This window comes from Chlorocebus sabaeus, chromosome X (genome assembly GCF_047675955.1).
Source record: "Chlorocebus sabaeus isolate Y175 chromosome X, mChlSab1.0.hap1, whole genome shotgun sequence".
NCBI lineage: Eukaryota > Metazoa > Chordata > Mammalia > Primates > Cercopithecidae > Chlorocebus > Chlorocebus sabaeus.
Window position 1 is genome coordinate 24,008,451 of NC_132933.1, and position 21,999 is coordinate 24,030,449.

The following is a 21,999-nucleotide window of genomic DNA, read 5'->3' on the forward strand; positions in this document are numbered from 1 at the left end:
CCATCTGGGTCCCAGGGGAGGGAGGAGCTGGGGTGACTGTGAGCCCTCATTCCAGCCACGTTCCAGGGCTGGGCTCTTCCTCCCAGAATGGTAAGCTGGAAGGGGCAGTTAAGGGGAATCAGAGATGAGGTGGAGTCCTGGGTCTCGCACTGAGGAAAAAAGCACATGAGCTGCCTCGGGCCAAAAGGCCTGTGTGAGGGTGTTGGTCAGGTGCCTGGTCTTGCTACCCATGACCTGCCAGAACCCCAGGAGCAAGTGTCAGCGTACAAAGGGAAAGGTCTGGCAGGGTCTGGGGAGGCATTATGGTGTGGATCTGCTTTTCACCAGCGGTGTGATCCTGCTTGAGCCTCAGTTTTCTCATCAGTAAAATGATGAAAGCCATACCACTCGCCCTTTATTTTATTATTATTATTATTTTTTGAGATGGAGTCTTGCTCTGTTGTGCAGGCTGGAGTGCAGAGGCACGATCTCAGTTCACTGCAACCTCCGCCTCCTGGGTTCAAACGATTCTTCTGCATCAGCCTCCCGAGCACCTCGGACTATAGGTGTGTGCCACCACGCCCAGCTAATTTTTGTATTTTTAGTAGAGACGGGGTTTTGCCGTGTTGCCCAGGCTGCTCTCGAAATCCTGGCCTCATGTGATCCTCCCATTTCAGCCTCCCAAAGTGCTGTGATTACAGGAGTGAGCCGCCACACCTGGCCAGGACTCGCCCTTTCTTGAGAGTGGATTCTAGAGTCCTCTGACTGGTTTAAATCTGGCTTTTTTCATTTACCTAATGAAAAAAGTGACTTAGAGCCACTCTCTATGGGCCTCACTGAGTTCCCTCACTTGTAAAATGGGAATAAGTAAAGGCCCTTCTCAGAGGTTGTGAGGATTAAATGAGAAGATGCATGGAAAGCTTCTTGCATGGTGGCACATAAACACTCAGTAAATGGTAGCCATGATCATGATGATGGTGATGATGATGAAGGTGATGATGACTTTAATTCTATTAGTAGTCCCTGTCTGTGTGGGGTTAGCAGGTGAGGGAGCAAATGACTTAGCAAACAGAGGCCCATCTTTGGGTACTTAGTAAGGCTTGGTCAGGGCTGGGGCCTCTGGATGCAAGCATTGGTGATGGTAACCATCACAGGTCACCCTCACACTCAGCAGACTAGGCCTGATGGTTCCAGGCCAGGAGACTTTTCTGCCTGGTGCCTTTGCCTGGCACCCTGCACCCAGAACCTTGGGTCTTTCCTTCCACCAACTGTGTGCTGCTTGGCAAAGGTGCTAGCCCCAACTTTTCTGGACTACATTTGACAAGTTTACCAGTGTAGGGCTCCTTTCTCTCCCCTCCACAAGGTTACAATACCTTTTTAGCACAGGCTGGAGGTTGGCTGATTGGGCGTGGTGTGCACGTGCATCTGTGCACATGCGCACACATACTCACATGCATGCCCCCACACATACTCTCAAGCCCACGTGCTCCCCCGCTGAGCTTCTAGGAGCCTCATGTCCCCACCCCCACCGTACCCTCTCTTCTTCCTCCCCCACCACAAAAGCCACAGGTGACAGCAGTCTCTGGCAACACAGCAGACACAATGCAAAACCCAGAGGCAAGTGTCTTTGTTAGACTGTTTTAAACATCTTGGCAGGATGTGGACCCAGGTGGCTAACGGCCAATTTGGCCGGAGCAAATTCTTCTCACCACAGTGGGTTCAGAGAATGAGGAGAGGGCTGGGAGGTGGGCTCAGGGACTCTGCATGACGCTGAAGGGTGAAAGAGCTGGAGTGCTGGTTCATCCGGCCCCATCAGCTCTCAACCAAATGTATGTGTCCTTGGGCAAAACCCATCCCCTGTCTGAAGCTCAGTTTTCCTGTCTGTAAAATGGAGAAACCAGATACTGTCCACACAAGGTGAAGGGGCATCCAAGAATGTGGGAGGATTTAACAGCATTGTAGCTGTGGCTGCACTTTGGAAAGTTCAAAGGGCTCCTTGAATGCCAGGGAAGTCTAGAATAGTGACGTGCTCCAGCTGCCCAAGTTTGTTTTCCAACCTCTGGTAGGGTCATATTCCAGAGTGCCTCACCGCATTCCCTCCTACTCCACAGCCAAATTCCTGTGGCTTAACTCCCTCTGCCGTTACTTGGCATAGAGCCCACCCAGGGTTTAGGAATGATGGGTTCACATGTCGGGGGTTGCTGTTTCATGCCCTGACTGGGTGGGAAAAGCTCTGGCTATACCCAACAGGTGGTGATAGGTTTGGACTCTCCTGGGACCATGGCACCCTGGGGTGGTAGGGGCATTGCTCTCTTGGGGTTTTGTTTGGCGGGAGGGGAGCAGCTGTAGCAATCTGTGTTAGGTTATAGGTTAGGCCTACTGAGATCACAGGAGAGAAGAGACTAGCTGGCTGTCCTATCTCGGGGCCTGGGGTTAGGAGCCCAGGGTGCAGTATACAACCCTGGGGTGCAGGGAGGTGTCGTCTGGGGCCAAGAAGCCCTGTGTTCCTGGGGCCTGGTCTTGGAGAAGGAGGATGAATGCAAAGGTTTCCAGGTGATGGGCCAGCAGGGACCCTTGGGGTATGTTCGGTGCAGGGTGAGGGCATCTAAGCAAGGGAGCCCCCCATCTAGATGGAAGGTTACCAGGTAGTCTGGAGCCTCTAGACACTCCAGCTGAGGATGGCAAGAGTGGAGACCACTAACACAGAGGCCCAGGAGGCGGTGTCTGGGGCCCTGGCGGCCAGGGGCTCTGTGTGCTGTTGAAGCCACTTGAACTCCTCCAGCAGCTGGCGCCTCTGCAGCTCTGGACCCACCTTCTCCCGGATGGTCTGGTAGTAGCGATTCAGGTACTGGAGCTGCGAAGGATAGAAGGGGTGAGAGCCTCTCCAAGCCAAGCTGCCAAGAGGTGAAGTCTTGGTGACACCCAATCCCCTGCTGTGGTACTCCAGCTGTCACCATGGTCCAGATTGCCACAGGTCCCCCACCATCATCAGGACTCAGGAATTCTCTGGGGCTTTCCAGAGGCAGTTCCCCTCGGTGGCTGTTTCATGTCATGGTGATGTTCATGGGCAGTGGGGTGGGTAGATTTCAGGCCCGGTAATGGGAGTAAGCTGGGCAGGCATTCTTATCCTCCACTTACAAAATAGGAGACTGAGGCGAAAGAATGGAAGGGATCACTTATAGTTCCAGGCCTTGTAGTGGCTGAGCTCAGAGGCCCAATCTCAGACCCCTCCAGTTATTCACTACCTGGGGTTGGGCAGGCTGGTCTGACTGGAAAGTTCTAGAAGCTCTGGGGTCTCTGATGAGCTGGGGAGGAATGCCCTAGTGTGTGTCTGCAGGTGCCACCAGTGTGGACCCTCCTGGGGGAGGTGAAGGGACAGAGGATGTGGTGGCAGGTAGCAGAGGCAGGAAAGGCCCAGGGTCAGGGAGAAGGCAATGCTGAGGGGCACTCACATGCTCGGGAGATAGCAGGCTGACATCGATGAGGTTCCGGTCATAGGGCACAAATGATACCACTTCAAAGGTCAGGTAGCTCCCTGGGTACTGGGAGTCCACAAGAGAAGGCAGGTAAGCAGGTCAGTGAGGGAGGAGGAGGAGCTGGGCTGAAGGGAAGGAGGGAGCACTCCACCCAGAGGACACAGGGAGCTGGGCTTCATCAACCCTGGACACTCTGGGTAGATCTGAGCCTTCTAGAGTCCCTTCTCTTCTCCAGCCCCCTTGTCTGCCACTTAGTGCTCCACCTTTGGTGCTTCCCTCCTGATTCTGGAAATTTAGACTTGAAGTATGCACATCAACAGCACTTAGGGAGCATGATAAATATGCAGATTTCAGGGCCCACCTCCCAAACCTACTGGAGGCAGAATCCTTAGGGCAGGGCCCAGAAATCTAAATTTCAATTATTTTATTTTATTTTTTTGAGATAGGATCTCCCTCTGTTACCCAGGCTGCAGTGCAGTGACGTGATCACAGCCCCCTGCAGCCTCTACCTCCTGGGCTCAGGTGATCCTTCTACCTCAGCCTCCTAAGTAGCTGGGATTATTGATGGGCACCACCACACCCAGATAATTTTTGTATTTTTTGTAGAGATGCAGTTTCACCATGTTGGCCAGACTGGTCTTGAACTCCTAAGCTTAGGTGAACCGCTCACCTCAGCTTCCCAAAATGCTGGGATTACAGGCATGACCCACCATGCCTGGCTGATCTGATGGTTTTATAAGACAGTTTTCCCTGCTCTTGCTAGTTCTCTCTTTCCTGCCACCATGTCAAGATCCTTGCTTCCCCTTCGCCTTTTGCCATGATTGTAAGTTTCTTGAGGCCTCCCCAGCCATGTGGAACTGTGAGTCAATTAAACCTCTTTCCTTTAAAAATTACCCAGTCTTGGGTAGTGTCTTTATAGCAGTGTGAGAACAGACTAATACACCAGTTTCTACAAAAAAAAATACAAAAGTTAGCTGAGCATGGTGGTGTCCATCTATAGTCCTACTTATTTGGGAGGCTGAGGTGGAAGGGTGGGAGGATCACCTGAGCCCAGGAGGTCGAGGCTGCAGTGAGCTGTGATCGTGCCACTGCACTCCAGCCTGGGCAACAGAGTGAGACCCTGTCTCTAAAAATAAAAGAAGTCGGGTGCGATGGATGGCTCACACCTGTAATCCTAGCACTTTGGGAGGCCGAGGTGGGTGGATCATTTGAGGTCAGGAGTTCAAGATCAGCCTGACCAACATGGTGAAACCCCATCTCTACTAAAAATACAAAAATTAGTAGGGCATGGTGGTGGGCGCCTGTAGTCCCACCTATTCGGGAGGCTGAGACCACAAAAGATGTAGAGGAGAACCTCTATCAATTCATTTATAATCTCAGGGTGGAAGAGTCTTTCTGTGCAAGACCAGAAGCCATGAAGGAAAAGATTAATAACTCTGACTAAACTAAATAGAAAATGGAAACAATGTTTATGGAAACAATGCCATAAACAAAGCCAAGAGATGTGTGACAAATATAGCACACATCACAGAGGGAGGGTGAATTTTCTTATTTACCATGAGCTTTTACAAATCCATAAGACAAAAATAGGCAAAACAGGAAAAAATAGGGCAAAGGACATGAAAAGGCAATTCACTAAAATTAACACCAAATGGTCCACATACATGTGGAAAGATGCTCAAGTCCATCCTTAAAGAAATATAAGGCTGGGCATGGTGGCTAACACCTGTAATCTTAACACTTTGGGAGGCCGAGGCTGGTGGATCACCGGAGGTCGGGAGTTTAAGACCAGCCTGGCCAACATGGTGAAACTCCATTTCTAATAAAAATACAAAATTTAGCCGGTCATGGTGGTGCGTGCCTGTAATACCAGCTACTCGAGAGGCTGAGGCAAGAGAATCACTTGAACCCAGGAGGCAGAGGTTGTGGTGAGCCAAGATCTCGCCACTGCACTCCAGCCTGGGAGAGGGAGACTCCATAAAAAAAAAAGAAAAGAAATACAAATCAAAACAACAATAGCATACCATGTTTCGCCTATCAGATTGGCAAAAATTAGTGACTTTGGTGATTCTCAGTGCTAGTGAGTATGTGAGGAAATGGGCACTCTCACACACTGTTGGAGAAAGTACAACCGGTGCAACCTTTCTGGAGGGCAGTTTGACAATATCTATCAAATTACCTATTAAAAATGCTTGTACTTTTTGTCTCTGAAATCCCGACGCCAGATATGTACCTTCTGGATATAGTCCCAAAAGCTCACCAAGATGTTTATACAGTGATGTTGATTTGTAGCATTGATGGTAAATATAGTAAAAATTTGGAAACAGCCTCAATATCCACGGCTGGTTAAATAAACCATGAGACAGCCACATACTGTTGTTGTGGCTCTTCCACAACCCTTAAAAAGAATGAGGTAGGTCTCCCTGCGCTATTGTAGAGCACTCTTCTAGGTTTACTATTAAGTAAGGGGCAGCCGGGCAGGAAAGGAAGATGCAGAAAAGTATGTATGGTAGAATCCATTTTGTGTGAATTTTCAAAATATATACATAGATAGATACATATGCTGTGTGTGCCTAGGAAACTGAGCAAGAAAGATACTTTTTTCCCCTTCTCTTTTCTTTCTTTTTTTCTTTTTCTTCTTCTTTTTTTAGAGACAGAGTCTTGCTCTGCCAGCCAGGCTGGAGGGCAGTGGTGCGATCTCGGCTCACTGCAACCTCCACCTCCCGGGTTCAAGCGATTCTCTTGTCTCAGCCTCCCGAGTAGCTGAGATTACAGGCACGCACTACCATGCCTGGCTAATTTTTGTATTTTTTAGTAGAAATGGGGTTTCACCATGTTGGCCAGGCTGGTCTGGAACTCCTGACCTCAAGTAATCTGCTCACTTTTGCCTCCCAAAGTGTTGGGATTACAGGTGCCTGGCCCTGATTTGTATTTGTTTGTTTGTTTGTTTTGAGACAGAGTTTTGCTCTTGTTGCCCAGGCTGGAGTACAATGGCATGATCTTGGCTCACCACAACCTCCACCTCCTGGGTTCAAGTGATTCTCCTGCCTCAGCCCGCCGAGTAGCTGGGACTACAGGCATGCGCGACCGCACCCAGCTAATTTTATATTTTTAGTAGAGATGGGGTTTCTCCATGTTGGTCAGGCTGGTCTGGAACTCCTGACCTCAGGTGATCCACCTGCCTTGGCCTTCCAAAGTGTTGGGATTACAGGTGTGAGCCACTGCGCCTAGCCTTGTATTTAAGAATGAACTTGAGCATCTTTCCACATGTATGTGGACCATTTGGTGTTAATTTTAGTGAATTGCCTTTTCATGTCCTTTGCCCTATTTTTTCCTGTTTTGCCTATTTTTGTCATATGGATTTTTAAGAGCTCATGGTAAAATAAGAAAATTCACCCTCTCACAATGCCATAAACAAAGCCAAGAGATATTTGTCACACATCTCTTGGCTTTGTTTATGGCATTGTTTCCATAAACATTGTTTCCATTTTCTATTTAGTCAGAGTTATTAATCTTTTCCTTCATGGCTTCTGGTCTTGCACAGAAAGACTCTTTTCCACCCTGAGATTATAAATGAGTTGATAGAGGTTTTCCTCTACATCTTTTGTGGTCTCATTGCTCACCTTAAAACTTTGGTCCATCTGGAATTTTATTTTGAAGGTTATTCAGTTTAATCCCCCCAAATGATTAGCCATTTGTTCCCCCTGTCCATTTGCTGAATAATCATTTTTTTCTTACTGTTTTGCAAAATCAGCTTTCTTGTAAACTAAATTCCCATGTTGTTTATGGAAATAAGAGGGTTTATTTCTGGACTAATTGTTCTGTTTCATTGTTACAGCTGTCTATTTCATCTCCAGTGTCATACTATTTTAGTTGTGGTAGTTTGTGTTCAAATTTGAGAGAGCTGGCTTTTCTTATTGCTTTTTTTTAGATGGGGTTTTGCTCTGTCACCGAGGCTAGAGTGCAGTGGCGTAATCACGGCTCACTGCAGCTTCAACCTCCCTAGGCTCAGATGATCCTCCCACCTCAGCCTCCTGAGTAGCTGGGTCTATGGGTACATGACACCACACCCAGCTAATTTTTTTTTTTTTTTGTATTTTTCGTAGAGATGGGGTCTTGCCATGTTGCCCAGGCTGGTCTCAAACTCCTGAGCTCAAGCAATCCTCCTGCCTTGGCCTCCCAGAGTGCTGGGATTATAGGCATGAGACACTGCACCTGGCCCTGCTCTTTTTCAGAATTTTCCTAGCTATCTTCGCATGTTTATTTTTACAAATAAACTTTACTATCATTTTGTGAAGTTACAAAAATATCCAGTTAGCATTGGAATTGAGGTTGTGTTGAATTTATAGATTAATTTAGAGATAAATGATATCTTCATAATATTGAGGCTTCTCTCCGGAGAGCACCATTTACTTAAATCTTTTTTATGTCCCTTAGTAGAGAGTTTCTCCATGTAAGCCTTTTTAAGTTTACATCTAGGTATTTTATCTTGTTGGCTGCTATTATACAGAATCTTTATTTCTAACAAGTTCCCCTGGCGATTATTATGTGCATTGAGAACCAATGATATAGGGCAGGGATAATGATTCACTTGGTCTGGAGTGGGGCCTGGGCATGGGCATTTAAAACATGAGAAAGCTCTCTGGGTGATTCAAATGTGCAAGTGAGTTTGAAAAGTCTGACTTATGGAATTCCTAAGGAAGACTCCAAATAAATTCATGCCTGAACACTAAATGTCCTTCTCCTTTGATCTTCCTTCCCAAACCTTTCCTCCCATGCAGCCCAAAGTCACTAACATGCTGCCCACACCTCCAGCCCATCCTGGTGGCAGTTTACCTTGGTCTTTGCTTCTACCACGAGAGCCACGTCTTCGAGACGGATCCCAAATTCTCCATCCTTATAGTAACCAGGTTCTGGGAGACACAGAGATGCTGGTGTCATTAAGCCGGGAGAGGGTCCAAGCCCAGGCTTCCTGTACCTATTGCTGAGTGGCTGGAGGGACTGGCTGCCTGGCTGTCCCCTGGCTGTTCCCTGGCTGTTGATTCTGGTAGCCCCACAACTAGTTAGATGCTTAGCTAAGCAGAGGCAACTCATCCCTGTCAGGCCTTAGCTCCCCCACAGGGGCATCTGTGACTCACCCTCTCTTCCCTGTAGCCCAGCAGGGAAGACCTAAAAACCCACTTGGGTCCTGAAGGTACTACCATCTCTCTGGATGCCACTGTCCTGTTACTCCAGCATTTGGCAACTCCAGAGTCTGGATATACCACTAAGTCTATGGCCATACCACCCTGAACGCACCTGATCTCGTCTGAATATATAGCTGGGAACCAACTCCCAAAGGCAAAAAGAGGGTCTGGGCTGAGGGGAGCTGGGGTTAGGGTGGGACAAGTCATTTGGGGCTGGGTGTAGGGATGGGAATGGGGAGGTGAGTCCCGAGCTGTACTAGTGCCTGCTGTGCTCCTCTGAAGGCTGGTATACCCTAGACTGCAGTTCTGGGCTAGCCCTGCTCTGGGATGGGGTGGTGAGGTAGAGGGGCCTGAGGGCCATACCAATGGAAGTGAACATGCCCTTGGCCATGGCGATGTTGTTGGACTGGAATCCCACTGGCCCTAGAAAGGAAGACATAAAGATGGTATCAGTTATCCTATACTTACCAGCTTGGAAGTGAGCAGTTTCCAAGGAAGAGCAGGTAAGTGAGGATCCCAGAGCATCTCTACGAGCACAGGTCCATTACATCATTGTCTGCCTGGGCCTGGCACACACCAGATTGGCTCTGGCTTTTATTATTTATTTAGGTATTGAGGAGGTCTTGCTGTGTTGCCCAGGCTGGAGTGCAGTGGCGCCATCATGGCTCACTGCAGCCTTGACCTCCTGGGATCCTCCCACCTCAGCCTCCCGAGTAGCCGGGACTACAGGCACATGTCACCACACCTGGATACTTAAAACATTTCTTTCGTAGAGACAGAGTCTTGCTGTGTTTCCCAGGCTGATCTCAAACTCCTGGCCTCAAGTGATCCTCCCACCTTGGCCTCCCAAAGCAGTGGGACTACGGGTGTGAGTCACCACATGCAGCTGGCTCTGGCTTTTATTTCTCTGGGGTCTATACAAGTTAGCCACTAGACTTTGACCCTCTTTCTGGTGCCCTCTTGAATGCCAAGCAGCCAGCAGGACTGGCCTGCTGCTGGCATTCCTCACTTACCCTGTGGAGCTGGGTAACCTTGGTTAGATCATGGCATCTTTGTGGGTCTTTGTCATTTCCATACCTGTGAAATGTTCTACCTTCATAGAGAGTATAATAAAAGTGGGGGGGGGGGCTGGGGAGTGCTGAGGAGACACCTACACTCATGCACACACAGGAAGTTGCCAATGCCGTGGCCTGTCCCATGACCATAATTGAGCCCAGCATCCCACAAGGCTCTGCGGGCAAAGGCCTCCACCATTCGCCCTGGAAGGGAAGAGAGATTGACCCCAGTCAGATGGCTTTACCGAAGACTGTCCACCTTGCCCCTTCCTGCTCCACTATCAGAGTGGTAACCAAGAAGAGGGGCCCCTGAGAGGCTGCTAAGCATGCACTGATGCAATGATGTTGGGTTGGGATGGAGAAGAGCTGATGGATGGAGTTAGTGGTTCCCTCGCCAGACCAGCCCATCACTATCTCCAGCTTATTGTACATTGTATCCATTACCTGGATTGATGCCTCTACTATAATTTCTCCCCATCTGTCAGGGCTTTGCACTTTGACACCTAATTCCTCTAAGAATCCTCCCGTAACTGCTATGGCCCACTGATGTCTCCCACCTCCGAGCAACAGTGTTAGATTAAGAAACTTGAGTTCAAGGCCTGGGTCTCCCGCTAACCTTCTGTGTGACGTTGGGCAAGTCACTTTCTCTCTCTAGGCTGGATTTTCTCATCTACATAAGGGATGGGATGATGACAAAATCCTTGCCCCACCAGCCTCCCAGGGTGATGGTCTGAGTCCTGGTCCTGTGAAATCAGGGCCTGAGGCTGTGTCCATCCTAGTTTCTGAAACCCACCTGATGTAGCAGCAGGAAAGATGAGCCTGGACAAGTCAATATTTCCTATCAGCACACGGGTGTACGCCTCCTGATAGGGAGAGGAAGAGGTGATATGGAGGATGGGAGGAGGAGCCAGGGGAGTTTCCAGTTGCTTGGCCTGTGGATACATGGTGCAGGGCCCAGGCCTGGGTGTGTGTGGGCAGGGTGGGGGGAGTTGCATCGTCATCTGTGGCTGCCCGGGTTCTGGAAGATGGCCAGCAGAGACTGAAGAGGGCCTTCCCAAAGCTGGGGCTCCATCACGTGCTTCTCTATGGCTGGTTTATGAGGGTTATTACAATATCTACAGGAGACACTTGGTGACGGTGAGCCAAGGCTGTGACTCCCTGGGCTGAATCCTGACTCAGCCACTCACTCTGAGACCTTGGGCAGGTGACTTTAACTACTGTGTGCCTCAGTTTCCTTATCCGCGATGGGAAGATAACAGGACTTAGCTCCTAAGGTTGTTGGGAGAGGCGGGCAGACTAATGTATGGAAGGTGCTGCCAACAGTGCGCATGCTTCATGGAAGGTTAGCACTCTCATTCCTGTGGTTGTGACGGCTGCTGAGTTTTCTTAAGGCCTTTCATGAGGGTTGAGGTTTGCTGACTTGGCAGCTTAGCCTTCCTCTGTCAGGGGAGGGAGGTGGGCTGACAGTGGCCTCTTCTGGTCACTTCCAGAGGCGATGTGGTCAATCCCCATCACCACACACAGTGCATAGGCTTGTCACTTTGTGCAGGACAGCCAGAGGCAGCAGACTCTGCCGCTAAACTGTGAGCTCCTGGAGGCCGGCACAGCATTTTGTTCCTCTCTCTGTGTTTCCAGCACAATGTCTGCCCCACAGTTGGCCTGCTGCATGCAGCATGACGGCAGCTCGCTGCTCCACCCCCAGGGCCCTCTGGTGTACAGAGACAATGCCTTCGCCTCTGCCCCAGCTGGCCAGCCTGAACACGTCTGGCTCCTTTCCACTGTGGAGGCTTCACTTGTGCTGTTTTCCTCCACTTGGGATGCCTTTCTTTCTTCTTTCTGCTGAGTATAGGGCCAGGCACACAGGCAGCAACAAAAAGATATTTGTGTACTGATTTACCAGAATAGGACGAGGCTCAGCTTGGGATGAGGCCTTGTCAGTGGCCTGAAATATCCCCAGGGAAGCAGCAGGGAGCACTGGGTTTTCTGGCACCATGTATGACCTTGGGCAAACTACGTAACCTCTCTGTGCCTCAGTTTTAGCCTCTGAAATGGAAGGGATCTTGATTGCTTGGGTGCCCCCTTGAGAGAGGGTGGAGAGGGGAAATCTGGGCCCATGCTTACCTTCTGGAAGGCAGACGGGGTGCCCCAGTGGACTGTTCTGGTGATGTCTGTGGTCCCGTCCCTGTGGAGAAGGAAAACCAACACGTCCTGCTCTTCCAAATGCCTGGGGCTAGTGACTGGGGCCATGTGCTTTCTGTGTGCTTTCCATAAGTGGCAGGGCTGGGATGGGATGCGTGGACGGCAAAAGGAAGAAGACAGCTACCATAATCAAAATCACCTCTTCGGTGCCTATGTGTGAAAGGCCTCTGCAAAGCTATCAAGTTAAAAGCCACTAAGCTGTCTGACAAGTGTGATTCCCTGCCCTACACACTCCTCCCCCATCGCACTCGTTTTGGCTGTTTTGTAGATCTGGGTTTCCTTGGGTCTGGCTGGTTCTCAAAGCAAGGCTTCTTCCAGGTTTCCTGGGAGGCAGAAAGGGGATTGTCCCCTTTTTACAGCTGGGGAAACTGAAGTCCAGAGAGATTATGTTATCATAACACTCTCATATTCAGATAGTTACTGACCATTTATAGGACACTTTTGCTGCTCCCCGGGAAGAATGGCAGAGGAGGCCTCATTATCCCGATTTCACAGATGAGGCCATTGAGGCCATGCAGCTGTTTCCCTCTCTGAACCTCAGTGAAGCCAGGCCTACAGGAAGCACTGCCTCTCCACGCAGTCCTCTCCATGGCAAACACAGATCTGACCCAGTGATTTGCTGAGTTCCATTGAGGTGAAGCCTCAGCCCCAAGGTCTGACTCTCAACCCTCAGCTGCAGCAGTTGCCACAGGATGATCCCTGTGATCACGCCTTGGTGAGGGAGAGGGGAGAAATGGTCCCAGGGCCCTGGGGCTCCTCCTTGGGTCATAGGGTGTGGTGGCCTTCTTCTTCAGAAGGAAAGAAGAGGAAGTGAGGTGACTATTTCTCTGGCCTCACCCTACTCTGAACACACTTCATTCCAGCAACGCCCCCACAAATTCACTTCCCCTTTGCTCACTGGCCATCTCAAGTACACCCAGCATCAAACTCCTGACCAGCAAAGGCTGCTAAGCTGAGCGTCTGCTACTCCAGATCCCCGAGAGCTGTGCTAAGAACAAGCAAAGAGCCTCTGTTGTTAGCACATTCGCCATTTCCACAGGATAGAGACTGGGAAACCATTTGAAACTACTCCTTGCTCCTCCATCAGTTCAGTGCGGCCCTTCTTTTGCCCCACCCCATGCTTCCCACAGTCTACTTCCTTCCTTAATGAGAAGGGAAAATCTTTCAGGTCAGCTCTGCTCAGCTCAACTCTGGTGTGAATGATTGGTTACATGTTTGGAAGGAATAGGGTTAGTCTTTTTTTTTTTTAAACAGAGTCTTGCTCTGTTGCTCAGACTGGAGTGCACTGTCACGATTGCGGCTCAGTGCAACCTCCGCCTCCCGGGTTCAAGCGATTCTCCTGCCTCAGCTTCCCTTGGGAAGCATGCTCCACCACACCCGGCTAATTTTTGTATTTTTATTAGAGATGGGGTCTCACCACGCTGCCCAGGCTAGTCTCAAGCTCCTGACCTCAGGTGATCTGGCCGCCTGAGCCTCCCAAAGTGCTGGGATTACAGGTGTGAGCCACCATGCCTGGCCAGGTTAGCCTATTCTGCATGGCTGTCATGTCTGAGCATTCAGGTTGTACATTGTACAAGGGTAGCCCGTCGAAAGGGTTGCTTCTCTCATCTGCCCCCACCTCTACCCTGAACAGTGCCATGGGGAAGAGGGGGCTGAGGATTCTGCATGATGTTGGTGGTGCAGGGTTGTCCAGGGTGTGCACGGGTGGGTGAGAGTAGGGTGTATGTGTTTGTGTAGCCAGGCAGGGACATTGAATATAGTTGCTCAGACTGTGTAATAATACGTGGACTTAGAAAACATTTTACTTGAGGCTTGGCATGGTGGCTAACGTCTGTAATCCCAGCACTTTGGGACAGCACTTTGGGAGGGCAGGGCAGGTGGATCACCTCAGGTCAGGAGTTTGAGACCAGCCTGGTCAACATGGTGAAACTCCATCTCTCTCTCTCTCTCTCTCTCTCTCTCTCTCTATATATATATATATATATATATATATATATATATATATATATCTCCAGGCATATGGTGGTGAACACCTGTAGTCCCAGCTACTTGGGAGGCTGAAGCAGAAGAATCGCTTGAACCCAGGATGCAGACGTTGCAGTGAGCCAAGATCGCGCCACTGCACTCCAAACCTGGGCAACAGAGTGAGACTCTGTCAAAAAACAAACAAACAAGCAAACAAACAACCCACACAAAACAGTAAACATTTCACTTGAGCAAAGGAAGTCTTTTCCTAATTCCCACAGAGGTGCTGCCTGGGTCCTGCCACTGTTCCAGCCTCTGTGTATTTCCAACTGTGCAGGGACCCTGTGTGTGAAAATGGGAAGGATGTTTGGGGCTCATTCCAGGTCTCTCCTTTCTCAGACAAAGAATCCATGGCTCAGGAAGGGAAAGCTTTGGCTGACTCTTGGCAGGCTCAGGAGGTCTGAGCAGAGACATCTAGGCCAGGGTGAGGTGAGGGGTACATACCAGTACTGCCCCCCAGAGTCCAGCAGGTACATCTCATCTGAGGACAGCTTGCGGTTCAGCTCCTTGGTCGGGCTGAGAAGGGGAAGAGAATGCTGAGAGGGGCAGCCTAACCCTGTACTGGATCACATGGGGGCCCTTGGTGGGAGGACCTCTGGGGTCTGGTCTTCCAGGCCAGTCCCTCTGGGGGAAGTCATTCTATCCCAAAGGGCCCTGGAAGAGAACTCAGCTTCCGTTGCTGCTGTCTTCAGCACAGGTCTGCTAATCTTGCACCCGGCTGAGCCAGGCCCTGGACCCCGGGAGGAGAGAGAGGGTGAAGTCCAGAATGTGACAGCTGGGAGAGCCCTAGAGACCCCCCAGCCCAGCTGTCTCCTTTTCCATAAGGAGAAGCAGGCCCATGGAGGCCAAGGGGCTTGCACGAGGATGCGCAGTACAGCGGTGAAGAGTTGGGCCTCTACCTGGATGCTCCCTTCGGCCCTTTGTCTCTAACTTCCTGCTGCCTCTGAGAGCAGAGGGCCCCGAGAAGAAGCAGAGCACAGGAAGGGAGGGTTCCTCCAGGGTGGGGCTGCAGAGCAAGAGGTGGTAAAGCGGAGGAGCACCCACCGCGACACTCTAGCCTGAGTGGGTAGGAGGGGCTGGGGCAAGGCAGCCAAAAGCGTGGGAGACACCAGGGGACACCAGGGAGGGAATTCTGGGACATATCAGGCACTCCCTTGGAGGGCACTGACCTCTCCCTGCTGTGCCCATGCCAGGCGGAGGCAGCTGGTCAGCTTGGCCCCCCACATTTCATCAGGCAGGCCTGCAGGGGTTTGTTTTCTATAGGGCCAAACACCTGGCTAGCCTGCATCTTGGGCCCACCTTGGTTGGTTCAGGCTGAGTGAACAGGCCTCTCTTCATGTGACCTCGTGAGCTTTAAGCATTAGCTAACATAAGCAACACACGGGAAGCCAGGGAAAACCATCCAATGGTGTCTCCCTTCCAGGTCCCCTAGCCTCCAGTGCTCAGGCCTTTCCATTACACAGCAACTCCCTACTCCACACTGAGCTCCTCTCCCAGCCCCCATAGGGCTAAGGGCCTCAGACCTCCAATGTGGACTCAGTTCCCAGAACATCCCCCTCCCCTCACCCTGTTCCTCTATACACACAACGGGATCCCCCAACAGGGCCCTAGAAAATTAATTTTCCTCAAGTACCTGTAGTGGGCCAGGGCAGCATTCAGACCACTAGCAGAGATGGTTTCAAAACTGGGTCCAGAGGAGAACTGTTCTTCTCTGGAAAGTACAAGGCAAGGCATGGTCAATGAATTGGCCCCTGGACTGGGCTGGGCCTGGGATATCTAATAAAATCCAATGAAGGTCACAGCTGCCTCTACTAGACACCATTTGGCTCTCCCAGCCCTCACCTCCTGGTTTCATCTCCCCAAGCCTTGACCTGTCATTTATAGAGGAAGATCAGAGGACACACTGTAGACACCAATTATTCCCTCTCCACTTCCATTTTACGGATAGTAGTGAAGAAACCCAGCTCTTTGTATCTGAAAACTCCCCCAGTCCTGGAAGAGCATCCTGTACCTCAAACCTACAATCAGGGCCCTGACTTGGGCCAAGCATGCCTTCGGGAATCCTCCTCTCTACCTGGTATTCTCAAGTGGTCCAGGGGCTGACCTGGTCTGAGCCACAGCCTCCCCCAGGGAGAGCCAGACCGTGCCTGAAGCAGACACTAGGGGACGCTATTGAGTTGTGGCCCTTCAAGTTGTCCTGCTTTCAGCGGGGCGGGAAATGTAATCCAACGCCCCCTGCTCAACTCCCCGACCAACCAAGAACCTGTCTCTCCTTGTTCTACAGAGCCCTCCCCCACCCAGCCCGCATATGAGGAGGATCTTCCTTCCCGTTAAGTAAGGGGACAAATTCCCCCTCCCTGCCCCCACTGCAACACTAAAAAGGATGGCCGTGGCTCTTCACCCTCGGAATTTGTCCACGAGCTCTGCCCCCGAGAACTCGTCCACTGTGCCTTTGGGCACGTTCTTCTCCAGCCAGACCAAGTACCGGATCACAGCCACAGCGTCCCGCACCTGGAGTTGGGGAAGCAGGGAAACAGAGGAGCTGGCTGAGGTCTGATTGCAGCCACAGGCTCCAAGATGATGGAGATCAGATAGCTGCTCCAGGATGTGGAGCTTTAAAAACACTGGCTATTTGATGTCAAAGAATTCTTGTTAGTGTTTATATGTGATCACAGTGTGTTCCTGTTTTTGAAAGAGTTCTGTGTTGACAGCAGAAATGACACGCTATCTAGGATTTACTTTTAAAAGAATCCAGCAGCAGAAGGGGTGGTGGTGGTGGTAATGAACATGGGGTTATAGACAAAACAAGAATGGCCATGAGTCAAGGATTGTTGAAGCTGGGTGAAGGGACACTGGAGATTATGATGCTATTTTCTCTACCTTTGTGTGTCTTTAAAATTTCCTATAAGATAAAGTTTTTTTTTTTTTTTTAATGAGGTGGTTTATCTTAATTTTAACAAGAATTCTTTTTTAAAAATTGAGCCATCCTCTTGCCAGTGTGAGGAAATCATTACAGCTAACATTTAACACTTAGAATGTGCTAGATGGTGCTCAGAGCAATATACATATTCATTGAATTCTCACAACAACCATATGCTGTAAGATTACTATTATGATCCTCATTTTACAGATGGGGTAACTGAGGCCCAGAGAGGTAAAATGAGTTGGCCAAGGTCAGTCAGGAATTGGGTGGAACTGGGGTTTGAACTCAAGGCACCCTAGCTCCAGGGCCTGTGCTCTAAACCACTGTACTATATTGGGGGCAAGGATATGTGGTGCATGTGGGCGCCTGGGAATAATTTGGTGTCTGCTTCTTTATTCCTTCCCCTCCATTCCCCTCCCCTCCCCTCCCTTTCCCTCCTCTTTCTTTCTTTCTCTCTTTCTCTTTCTTTCTTTTTCTCCTTCCTTCCTTCCTTCCTTCCTTCCTTCCTTCCTTCCTTCCTTCTCTCTCTCTCTCTCTCTTTTTTTTTTTTTTTGACCTAGTCTCGCCCAGGTTGGAGTGCAGTGGCATGATCTCAGCTCATTGCAACCTCTACTTCCCAGGTTCAAGCGATTCTCATGCCTCAGCCTCCTGAGTAGCTGGGACTACAGGTGACTGCCACCATGCCCGGCTAATTTTTGTGTTTTTAGTAGAGACGGGGCTTCACCATGTTGGCCAGGCTGGTCTCGGACTCCTGAGCTCAAGCGATCCTCTCACCTTGGCCTCCCAAAGTGCTGGGATTACAGGCGTGAGTCACCACACCCAGCTTGCTTCTTTGTTTCATTGAGGGTTTTCTTCAGGCTCTTCTGGAAGCCTTTCCTTTCTAACTCATTAGGCTGGATACTCCCAAAAGGCTATGTCTGCCTGAACGTGGACTTACGTGGCTGGCCTTGAGGAGGGCCTGCTCCTTGCTGTTCTTCACTGCCTTGGTCATCATCACTGGGGAGTAGGTATCTGTCACGAGTTTCTCCTGTTGGGGGCAGGGAGGAGAAAAGGAGGTCTGGGGGCACAGTAAAGGAGGCACAGGGGTGTTTTCAAAGGACTGGCAGGAGGACCCAGCAGAGGTGAGACTTGCCACCGTTTCTTGGCAATGCTCTCTCCTCTGTGTGCTTTCTCTTTTTCCTAGTTTTCCACGTCCAGCTGAACCTTCTCTCCTTCCAGGAAGGCTTTCTTGATTGACACTGCCTTGCTTGGCAGTGAACTCCCTATCTTTGGATCCCACCAGCACTCTGGGATGGATCACAGTCTGGCCTGAGTCAATCGACAGGCTATTCTTTTTTTTTTTTTTTGAGACAGAGTCTCACTCTGTCGCCTGGGCTAGAGTGCAGTGGCCGGATCTCAGCTCACTGCAAGCTCCGCCTCCCGGGTTTGCGCCATTTTCCTGCCTCAGCCTCCCGAGTAGCTGGGGACTACAGACGCCCGCCACCTCGCCCGGCTAGTTTTTTGTATTTTTTAGTGGAGACGGGGTTTCACCGTGTTAGCCAGGATGGTCTCGATTTCCTGACCTCGTGATCCGCCCGTCTCGGCCTTGCAAAGTGCTGGGATTACAGGCTTGAGCCACCGCGCCCGGCCTCGACAGGCTATCCTGACAGTGTAAGTTTCCTGTACATATCATGACAGCTACCATTTATTGAACGCCTACCATGTGTCAGCCATATACACTATCTCCTTTAAATCTCCACTGAACGACTCCTGTGAGGTCGGGACTCTTATTGCCATTTTATAGGTGAAGAAAAAGACCCAGATTGGCTAAGTTGCTTGTCCAAAGTCACTGCACAGCTAGTTAGGGGCGGAGCTGGAATTCATTTTCAAGTTTGGCTGACTCCAAAGTCTCTGCTAGATCAGGCCATATACTCTCCAGCCTCCTGACAATTTTATGAACTCTCTGGACGAACATCCCTGTTTCCTATTCTGTCTCTTCCCAATTAGGCCAAGAAGGGAACTCACTGCACAGTTGTTGGCTGACCAGGTGACTGAATGGCTGAGGGGTTTCATCCCACTTTAGATTAAGACTTCTCAGGCCTGGAGCGGAGATTGGTGCCTGGCTTGGGCTGGGGCCTGGTAAACCCACCTTGGGTATCACTTCATAGATCCCATACATGGTATAGCTGGTCCCGATCCAGATCCTCACATCTCCCAATGCGTAGGCCTGGATGCTGTCACGAACTTGACTGTAATCCTCGATTTGCACACACATGGGGCCTGTGCAACTGGAGTTCAGATAGCTCAAGGTTTCAGAGCTAAAGCGACTCTTGTTTGCAAACAACCTGGGTGGGGCGGGAAGGCAAGGAGGGTCCTGAGCATCTGTTAAGAATGCAAAGGATCAGAGGCAGTCACAGTCCCTTTGTTCCTGGAGGTCAAAGGAAGCCAGCACCAGGGAGCCAAGCAGGCCAGATTTGGGATTCAACAGGGACAGAGTTTTAAAGAGTCAGGAAAAGCCAACAGGGGGTTTTCTAAAGGGTCGTGCTGGGGCAGGCACCAAGCTGATGGACAACCAGAGGGCTGTACATTAAGGCAGGATCAGTGGTGGGGCATCGAGAGGGTGGAAGTTGGAGGAAGTCCACGACAGCAAACTAAGGAAAAGCCATACCTGATAGAAGAGTCTGTGAGCAGTGTGTAGGAATAGAAGAAGGGGTTATAGGGGATGTCACTGGCTCGAAGGTTGAAGAGCCCTGGGAAGAGAATTGACAAGGACTATTTAATGCTGATCTGCCTGAGGCAAGCTTTTCCCTGCCTTCCTTCCTTCCTTCCTTCCTTCCTTCCTTCCTTCCTTCCTTCCTTCCTTCCTTCCTTCCTTCTTTCCTTCCTTCCTTCCTTCCTTCCTTCCTTCCTTCCTTCCTTCCTTCCTTCCTTCCTTCCTTCCTTCCTTCCTTTTTTTGACAGTATCTTGCTCTGTCACCCAGGCTGGAGTGCAGTGGCAAGATCTCACTGCAACCTCCATCTTCCAGGTTCAAGCAAGTCTCCTGCCTCACCCACCCAAGTAGCTGGGATTACAGGTGCCCGCCACCACGCCCAACTAATTTTTGTATTTTTAATAGGGGCGGGGTTTCAACATGTTGGTCAGACTGGTCTTGAACTCCTGACTTCAGATGATCTGCCCGCCTTGGCCTCCCAAAGTGCTGGGATTACAGGCATGAGTCACCGTGCCTGGCCTGAGGCAAGCATTTCTGACACTTTTGCCCTACGGTTTCTTTTGGCCCCCAAAGATTACCAGCAACATGTTTGCATCATCTACCCCTGCATGTTACTCAATCTTTTTTTTTTTTTGGGAGGGGGGTGGTCTTTGAGATGCTGTTGAGAGTTATGGCTCTTTCCCCCCAGAAAAATGCAGATACTTAGCAGTCAGCACACAGTTCCAGTGGGTCCCTGGAATATCTGAAGCCCAGCCATAGGGATCAGACAAGAAGTCCTGAGCCATACCAGAAAGAGTAGGGTCCCACTGGGTGCTAAAGCTGGGAGTGTGAGTGCCCTGGGGTAGTGGCTAAGTTGTTGGGAGGCATTTGCTGGTCCTCCTCCCCTTAATGGGACGGAAGCACTTTGCTGCCATGGTCAGTTCATTCTTCTGGTGGCCTGTGGGCTGGTACCGGCTTGCTCAGGGCTACCTTGTGTCCTTTTTCTGCAGCCATGAGCTCCTGCCCCCTTACCCTTCTTGGTTCTCACGGGCTGTGGCCATGGAGTTCTGAAGAACTGGTGGGCACATGGTTGTTTGGAGAGGAGCTAGCTCTGTGCTACAGGGCCTGGGAGGCTTGGGGCATTGGGGAGACCCAGGCGGCTACCCGTGTCTGCAAATCCACACTCACAGGCCGTCTCCTCAAGCGCCGACAGAAGGACGGCAGTTGGGGCCTTCTGATGCTTCTGCATCTGACTTCGGACGCCAGATACTTTCTCCTGCCAAGTGCTCCCTAGAAGCAAAGGAGCCCAAAGAAAGTGTAAGTGACAGACCTTGCCTTTGGCACTTGGTTCCTGGAAGGTCAGCCTTAGAGTAACAGTTTTGCATCCTCTTAAAAAGCAGCAGAACCCTTTCCTCAAACAAACTCTTAATGACATGGGCCCTGCACCAAGATGGGGCTCAAATCCTGGCTTTGCCATTACTGGATGGGTGATCTTGGGCAAATTACTTAACCCCTCTGTGTCTCATTTTGCACATCTGTAAAATGGGGATGAAGTATAATAAGTATCTGCCTCAACAGGGTTGCTATGAGGATGGAATGAATTAATATTTGTAAAGGACACTCAATGGTATCTTGAGATGTAGTAACTCTTGTATCTTTCTGATTAATAAATAAGCATGTAGACTGAGATCAGGAGAGCAGTTCTAGTTGAAGGACAAAGGGGTAGGGCTGGGGCCATGTTCAACCTTCTCCTCTGCAGTAACTGTAGTATTTACTAAGCCACGGGTACTGGTCTAAGTACTCCATGTGCATTGTTCTAATTCTTACCCGTCCCATTTTACAGATAAGGAAACTGAGGCTTCAGAGAGGTAAAGTGATTGTCTAGGGTTTCATGGATGCAAGACGTGGAGCTGGGATTTGAACTCTGGTCTGTCTGACTGCATGGTCCACGCTCTTAATCTGTACAGACACTACTGTCTTGATAACATCGTCAGTCTCCAAATCTGTCCTTAAACTCTGTGTCACAGCACCGTCCTTTCTCAGATGCTTATATCCAGGTTCTAGGACTTTAGTTTTCATCTTCTGTCCCTGCCCCCTGCAAGGTATTCAAAGGATCTACACCAGGCAGGACTAGGAGTTTGCTGGCCGAAGGCCATAAAGAGTCCTAGTTGGGTTCAGATATGAGCGTAAATAACTTAATGTCGTGAAAAATATTTCGTGTAAACCAGTAAAACTATTCAACAATGACCAAAGCTTTGGGTACAATACATTTTGCAGGTTTATTTTACTACATATTTAACACATAATTTATGTTATGTGTAAAATACACATAGCATAAAACGTATCATTTTAACCTTTTGAAAGTGCACAATTCAGTGGCTTTCAGCACACTCACAATGTTGTGCAACCATTGCCACGATCTAATTCTAGAACATTTTCATCATCCCCAAAGGAAACCCTGTGCTCACTAAGGAGTCACTCCCTATC

At 50.0% G+C, this 21,999-nt stretch overlaps 1 protein-coding gene across 1 annotated transcript in view; it reads right to left on the bottom strand.

Annotated features, from left to right (window-relative positions):
• Positions 1-1,603: 1,603 nt before the first annotated feature.
• Positions 1,604-21,999, bottom strand: part of XPNPEP2 (X-prolyl aminopeptidase 2) — a 31,028-nt gene continuing 10,632 nt past the window's right edge. Inside the window, exons 8-21 of the mRNA XM_073013410.1 lie at positions 20,701-20,802; positions 19,491-19,572; positions 18,972-19,167; positions 17,781-17,870; positions 16,322-16,431; positions 15,554-15,631; positions 14,365-14,436; positions 11,818-11,878; positions 10,490-10,559; positions 9,796-9,900; positions 9,005-9,064; positions 8,292-8,368; positions 3,432-3,521; positions 1,604-2,833 (exon numbers count right to left, since the gene is read on the bottom strand). Of these exons, the coding sequence (XP_072869511.1) occupies positions 2,639-2,833; positions 3,432-3,521; positions 8,292-8,368; positions 9,005-9,064; positions 9,796-9,900; positions 10,490-10,559; positions 11,818-11,878; positions 14,365-14,436; positions 15,554-15,631; positions 16,322-16,431; positions 17,781-17,870; positions 18,972-19,167; positions 19,491-19,572; positions 20,701-20,802 (1,388 nt within the window). The 3' untranslated portion in view covers positions 1,604-2,638. The remainder of the gene's footprint in view (positions 2,834-3,431; positions 3,522-8,291; positions 8,369-9,004; positions 9,065-9,795; positions 9,901-10,489; positions 10,560-11,817; positions 11,879-14,364; positions 14,437-15,553; positions 15,632-16,321; positions 16,432-17,780; positions 17,871-18,971; positions 19,168-19,490; positions 19,573-20,700; positions 20,803-21,999) is intronic.